Source organism: Poromitra crassiceps (assembly GCF_964638095.1).
Source record: "Poromitra crassiceps genome assembly, chromosome: 20".
Taxonomy (NCBI): Eukaryota; Metazoa; Chordata; class Actinopteri; order Beryciformes; family Melamphaidae; genus Poromitra; species Poromitra crassiceps.
In genome coordinates, this window is record NC_139637.1 from 9,562,574 (window position 1) to 9,570,523 (window position 7,950).

Genomic DNA, 7,950 nt, shown 5'->3' on the forward strand with positions numbered 1-7,950 from the left:
CTACTCTTATCATGATGGCCCACTGGCAGATGCTGACATAAACACAAAGCTTTTCAGAATGTACACATTCACTGAGCATCAAAACTACTTCAACTTACTTAGGTTATGAAAAACCTGCCATATTCTTATTTATGTAACAATTTGGGGTGATATCAGCCATATTGGCAGAAAGGACCCCAGTGGAAATAAGTAGGCTTCTAGTTCGCAACTTTAAGCTACTTTACTGGGCTATCCTTGGATAATTGTTTTCTTCGATTTACATAATGTCCACCATTTTTAAAATGTTTTTACTATAAATGTAATTTGTAATGTTCTTTTTGTATTTTCATCCGAAATAAACTAAACTAAACTAAACGTTTGTGTGTGTGTGTGTGTGTGTGTGTGTGTGTGTGTGTGTGTGTGTGTGTGTGTGTGTGTGTGTGTGTGTGTGTGTGTGTGTGTGTGTGTGTGTGTGGTCGCTTTCACATATAAGCTGGTGGACTCGGTGCGATTCGGGGGGGTGAAGTTGCAACATTGTTGCGATTTTCATTTGGTCTGGTTCACTTTCACACAGCAATTTGTCACAAGCGCAGCAAACTCACTATGTCACTATGTCACTCATCTATTGGACAGAATAGAGACTGTCAATAGACTTTAACACTCAATAACTGTCAAATTAAATGACAGACTTCAAAACCGTTTACAGTTTTCTGATATACTACTGATGTTCTAATGATACAAAGCTGGTTGAAAATGGGCGGAGTGTTCCTTTAAGCTCACAATTGGGTATTTAGATTAGAAATTCAAAATGACCACTTCTGGCACCTTTAGTGTTAAACGCAGCATTGCAACGCCATTTTTCCAGCACAAAATCCACCATGTTCCTCTGGGTGCCCACTCCCACACTGATTCTTCATCTGCTTTGAGGTTAGAACTTTTGAGGTTAGATGTTTTGAGGTTAGATGTTTTGAGGTTAGATGTTTTGAGGTTAGATGTTTTGAGGTTAGATGTTTTGAGGTTAGATGTTTTGAGGTTAGAACTTTTGAGGTTAGATGTTTTGAGGTTAGATGTTTTGAGGTTAGATGTTTTGAGGTTAGATGTTTTGAGGTTAGATGTTGCTCCAGGCTCAACCGAGTGCCTCAGTCAGCCATGTAAGTATTAAGGCATTACCACCCCTCTCCACTTCCCTGCAAATAAACATTTGGCTGCCACTCTAACTGCCATGTTAGTGTTGGCACCGACAGACAGCCAGAGAAGCAGAGGGAGAGACTGAGAGGGGGAAGGGGCTGGTGGAGGTAGATCTATAGGGAAAGCATGGAATAGAGAAGGAAGGAGAGACTTGGGCGGAGGTAGGAGGTAGGAGGTAGGAGGTAGGAGGTAGGAGGTAGGAGGTAGGCATGGAAGGAAAGAGAGAAAGAGAGACAGGGGAGGCAGCGAAAGAACAAGAACAAAAACACTGACTGGATTTCATGCTACATTTTTCCTCTCTAGCCACCCAAGCTGAGAAAACAGCACCAATACTCACTTCCATTCTCTCTACCTCCTCTCTACCTCACTCCTCTCATGTCTCTACCTCACTCCTCTCTACCTCACTCCTCTCATGTCTCTACCTCACTCCTCTCATGTCTCTACCTCACTCCTCTCTACCTCACTCCTCTCATGTCTCTACCTCACTCCTCTCTACCTCACTGCTCTCATGTCTCTACCTCACTCTCATGTCTCTACCTCACTCCTCTCATGTCTCTACCTCACTCTCATGTCTCTACCCCACTGCTCTCTACCTCACTCCTCTCATGTCTCTACCTCACTCCTCTCTACCTCACTCCTCTCATGTCTCTACCTCACTCCTCTCTACCTCACTCCTCTCATGTCTCTACCTCACTCCTCTCATGTCTCTACCTCACTCTCATGTCTCTACCTCACTCCTCTCATGTCTCTACCTCACTCTCATGTCTCTACCCCACTGCTCTCTACCTCACTCCTCTCATGTCTCTACCTCCCTCTCATGTCTCTACCTCACTCCTCTCTACCTCACTCCTCTCTACCTCACTCCCCTCATGTCTCTACCTCACTCTCATGTCTGTACCTCACTCCTCTCATGTCTCTACCTCACTCTCATGTCTCTACCTCACTCCTCTCATGTCTCTACCTCTCTCCTCTCTACCTCACTCCTCTCATGTCTGTACCTCACTCCTCTCATGTCTCTACCTCTCTCCTCTCTACCTCACTCCTCTCATGTCTCTACCTCTCTCCTCTCTACCTCACTCCTCTCATGTCTCTACCTCTCTCCTCTCTACCTCACTCCTCTCATGTCTCTACCTCTCTCCTCTCTACCTCACTCCTCTCATGTCTCTACCTCTCTCCTCTCTACCTCACTCCTCTCATGTCTGTACCTCACCCCTCTCATCTCTCTCCTCTCTACCTCACTCCTCTCATGTTATCCTGGTTTCACAGCCACCATTTGCCCAAATCTCCTTTTGTTTTTACCTTTCATTTCCTCATTCCTTGCTCCGTCTCCCTGAGTTTTTCCTCAAATTAGTACCATGGCTAATTAGTGACCAAGCAGTTAGGTCACTAATTAGCCATTTTTTCCCATTTAGTAAAAAAGAATCCTCCGTTAGGTCACCCACTCTTTATACTTCCTGAAAGATTCAGCGAGATCGCACGGAAATGGCATACCTGTGGCCGAACACAATTTCCGCTCTCACACACACACACACACACACACACACACACACACACACACACACACACACACACAGCCGTTTCACATTCTTATTATAGGATATTCTGTTATATGTAGGCTAATATGTATACGTTATGCATGAAAACACTTCTCCCCCTCGCCCCCAGGTGGAGCTGGATGACCGTGTGATGCGCACAGAGCAGGGTCTCTTGTTTCGCCGGCTCTTCCGTCAGGACGAGGGCACGTACATCTGCCGCTCCCGAGAGCACGGCTTCACGCAGACGCTGGCCCGCCTCACCCTCGACGTCCTCCAGGGGGAGACACTGGGTGAGCTGCTGGCGCGGGACGACGGCGGTCTCTCCGACTCCTTCAAAGAGCGGCCGGCGGGAGGTTACAGGGCCTGGCTGCCGTGCAGCACCTACGGCAGGGGCGGGGCGGCGGGCCAGATGGGCCAATCGCGTTCGTGGTTCAAGGACATCATGCAGCTGATTGGGCCGTCCAACCTGCCGCACGTGGAGGAGTACTGCGAGAGGATGTGGTGCAACGACAAGCTGAGGAGGAAGCACAAAAGCATGCTGGAGAAATACAAGCAGGCGCAGGAGAGCGCCAGGAAGGCTCGCAGCAAGAGCAGCTCCGGAGAACGCAACCGCACGCCACGGGATCTGAGCGCACGGGACGAGTAACAAACCAGACGGAGAGAGAGAGAGAGAGAGAGAGAGAGAGAGAATGGGGACAACAAAGAGCAGAGGAAAGGGTCATGTCCAGCATTAACTCCTAGACTTTGAAACGTTGGCACTTGGGTTTGTGAGAATGAGGTTAACAGAATGTCTGTTTCAGCCTCGTCATTAAGCGGATGGAATCTTCATTCCACTTGATACACTCATTTCCTTCACTGGATTCTGTCAAATCAGCAGGTGTGCCTGTAGGACAGGTGCTCAGCAGGTGTGCCTGTAGGACAGGTGCTCAACAGGTGTGTCTGTAGGACAGGTTCTAGGGGTTGTTCCTGGATGTGGCCCAAAAGAGACAAAAGTGGGTTGCTGTGGAAAGATAGCACAAAAAGAGACTGATCTTGAACTGAACTCATACCTGTTGTTGTTGTTGTTGTTGGTGATGATGATGATAATGATGATGATGAAGAGGAGACAGAGACTCAAAACGTGACAACAGGGGACAACCTTTTCCTCCCGTTACACTTCAAACTCTTGGTTATAAAGGATCGTTTCTTCATCCTCACACCTTCATCCTCACACCTTCACCCTCACACCTTCACCCTCATCCTCACACCTTCACCCTCACACCTTCACCCTCACACCTTCACCCTCACACCTTCACCCTCATCCTCACACCTTCACCCTCACACCTTCACCCTCACACCTTCACCCTCACACCTTCACCCTCACACCTTCACCCTCACACCCTCATCCTCACACCTTCACCCTCATCCTCACACCTTCACCCTCATCCTCACACCTTCATCCTCACACCTTCACCCTCACACCTTCACCCTCACACCTTCACCCTCACACCTTCACCCTCATCCTCACACCTTCACCCTCACACCTTCATCCTCACACCTTCATCCTCACACCTTCACCCTCACACCTTCACCCTCATCCTCACACCTTCACCTTCACAGACATTTACAGCTACACATACTGCTTTCATGTCTGACATTTTTCACATAACGCAGGGCTTTCTTCTTTCTTCTTCTACTGAGAAGAACTTAGCAAACTTCAGAAAGCTTCAGATTGAGAGAACTTGTGCTTCTGGATGGACTTCACCAGCAGTAGAATCAGTTCCCAGTATAGACACAAGCTGTCCCAGGATACCTATTTAATGAACAGTTTAAGTTGGCCCATATTGTAGCGTAAATTGTCTTTTATCATTTTTAAGATTTTTTTCTACATGTAAAGACAATTAAATCGCAAATTGGGGCTACAACAGAGAAGAATGCCCCATTCCAACTAATTGAGATAGAATTAGATAGATATCATAGATATTCTCAAATTTATTTTAGGTTTCAGACATCAACATCATCTGGGTTTACAGAAAGTAATCAATTAAAACATAAGTGCAAAATACAAAACTAACTCCCCAGCAGCACTGAGTGAGCGCTTTGTCCTGAAACATTTCGACTCACCGACGACGATTGAACCTGCTGCAAAGAGTTATCTTCCACCATCGCATCTCCTACCAGTCCCTATAGGAAGAAGACATTTAGGTCAGAGGGATTTAGCAGTTTGTTATATAATGCTACATTATTAATCCATTTCTTTTTCTCACGTTGGTTCTTTCACACATTTTGATTTAAAGAAAAGAAAAGTCCACACACAGTCTAATGCTGTCCCGTGCTTTAATTATCCCCTCCACAAACAAACAACGTTTCGCCCAGCAAGGGCTTGGTCAGGTTTACATAATAATAATAATAATAATAATAATAATAAATTCAATTTATATGGCACACTTTAAAATCCATGGACTTCACAAGGTGCGTTACAGATGCATGATAAAAGCAATCAAGCAATCAATCAAGCAGAAAAAAAATATTAGATTATAGATAACGTGTGTCGATTTACATGATATTATTGCTTGTGGGCACTTCACTGATTGGCTGACTGATTGAGGTGGGGGTGTATATAAAGGCTGGGTGGAGCAACATCCTGTAAACCTGACTAAGCCCTTGCTGGGCGAAACGTTGTTTGTTAGTTTGTGGAGGTGGTAATTAAAGCACGGTACAGCATTAGACTGTGTGCGGACTTTTCGTTTCTTTCAATTCTAGTGTTTTGTGATCCAGCAGCAGTTTTTTGAGGAGTCCGGTGGATGTGTGCATTATGTTTTCTGATCTTCTTTCACACGTTGCAATCACTCGACTCGTTTCCTTTCCACCTCATATTCCGTGGTTGTCTCTCGCCCTGCACTTGTTACAAAATGCTCATGTGCTATTTTAGCTCAAAGTACTTCATCTTTTACAAGACAAAAGGAACGACATAACTGGCTCTATATACTATATATATATATATATATATATATACTGTATATATATATATATATATATATATATATATGATGTATATACAATACATATATATACAAGATGATCAGTGACATGGAATCCTGCAATCACACACATGGTTAAGCAATCAATGAAGCATACATAGACACACATGCCAGTGCACTTGCACACACGCACACACACGCACGCACACACACACGTACACACATGCACGTACACACACACACACACACACACGCACGCACGCACACACACACACACACACATACACACACTATGTAAACTGAATTCCCACTCTGCACTGAATGCAGAACAGAATGCTTGACTAGATCAAACTGGAACTTAGGATGAGACGAGTGTTGATGCTTCAACAGATTAAAGGCACATTGCTTTCTTTTTATTGCTCTGGGTTGAAGTTTCCATTAAATGTTATAGATCACCCCCCCCCCCTCCCCTCCTAGCTTTAAAGGGATATTTCACAGTTATAGATCACCCCCCCCCCCTCCTAGCTTTAAAGGGATATTTCACAGTTATAGATCACCCCCCCCCCCTCCTAGCTTTAAAGGGATATTTCACAGTTATAGATCACCCCCCCCCCCTCCTAGCTTTAAAGGGATATTTCACAGTTATAGATCACCCCCCCCCCCTCCTAGCTTTAAAGGGATATTTCACAGTTATAGATCACCCCCCCCCCTCCTAGCTTTAAAGGGATATTTCACAGTTATAGATCACCTCCCCCCCCCCTCCTAGCTTTAAAGGGATATTTCACAGTTATAGATCACCCCCCCCCTCCTAGCTTTAAAGGGATATTTCACAGTTATAGTTAACCCCCCCCCCCCCCTCCAGCTTTAAAGGGATATTTCACAGTTATAGATCACCCCCCCCCCTCCAGCTTTAAAGGGATATTTCACAGTTATAGATCACCCCCCCCCTCCTAGCTTTAAAGGGATATTTCACAGTTATAGATCACCCCCCCCCCTCCTAGCTTTAAAGGGATATTTCACAGTTATAGTTAACCCCCCCCCCCCCTCCTAGCTTTAAAGGGATATTTCACAGTTATAGATCACCCCCCCCCCTCTCCTAGCTTTAAAGGGATATTTCACAGTTATAGATCACCCCCCCCCCCTCTCCTAGCTTTAAAGGGATATTTCACAGTTATAGATCACCCCCCCCCCCTAGCTTTAAAGGGATATTTCACAGTTATAGATCACCCCCCCCCTCCTAGCTTTAAAGGGATATTTCACAGTTATAGATCACCCCCCCCCCTCCTAGCTTTAAAGGGATATTTCACAGTTATAGATCACCTCCCCCCCCCTCCAGCTTTAAAGGGATATTTCACAGTTATAGATCACCTTCCCCCCCCCTCCTAGCTTTAAAGGGATATGTCACAGTTATAGATCACCCCCCCCCCTCCTAGCTTTAAAGGGATATTTCACAGTTATAGATCACCCCCCCCCCCTCCTAGCTTTAAAGGGATATTTCACAGAGGGTTATTCTCATGTTTTAGGTGGTCATGGTCAGCCACCAATATTGGCTACCTTGGAATCTTCAGGCAACACTCACTGAAAACTAATACCCAGGTAATATGTTACAGGTTACATGTTGTTATTAATATAATACCCAGGTAATATGTTACAGGTTACATGTTGTTATTAATATAATACCCAGGTAATATGTTACAGGTTACATGTTGTTATTAATATAATACCCAGGTAATATGTTACAGGTTACATGTTGTTATTAATATAATACCCAGGTAATATGTTACAGGTTACATGTTGTTATTAATATAATACCCAGGTAATATGTTACAGGTTACATGTTGTTATTAATATAATACCCAGGTAATATGTTACAGGTTACATGTTGTTATTAATATAATACCCAGGTAATATGTTACAGGTTACATGTTGTTATTAATATAATACCTAGGTAATATGTTACAGGTTACATGTTGTTATTAATATAATACCCAGGTAATATGTTACAGGTTACATGTTGTTATTAATATAATACCCAGGTAATATGTTACAGGTTACATGTTGTTATTAATATAATACCCAGGTAATATGTTACAGGTTACATGTTGTTATTAATATAATACCCAGGTAATATGTTACAGGTTACATGTTGTTATTAATATTGAAATGTGTGGTTAAAGAAAACGTGCCTGCATGCTCATAGTGACGATGCCTCCCAGGGAAGTGAATGTCTGTGGTGGGGAGGAGGAGGGGAAGTGACATAACATGACCTTACAATGACTGTGGCAACC

The 7,950-nt window shown here is 44.3% G+C and overlaps 1 protein-coding gene across 1 annotated transcript in view; it reads left to right on the plus strand.

Annotated features, from left to right (window-relative positions):
* sema3bl (sema domain, immunoglobulin domain (Ig), short basic domain, secreted, (semaphorin) 3bl) overlaps positions 1-4,336 on the plus strand; it is a gene marked incomplete at both ends in the record, with an annotated part of 108,617 nt that extends 104,281 nt beyond the window's left edge. The window contains 2 exons of the mRNA XM_083656901.1: positions 2,833-3,344; positions 3,880-4,336. Of these exons, the coding sequence (XP_083513027.1) occupies positions 2,833-3,344; positions 3,880-4,336 (969 nt within the window). The remainder of the gene's footprint in view (positions 1-2,832; positions 3,345-3,879) is intronic.
* Positions 4,337-7,950: the final 3,614 nt, after the last annotated feature.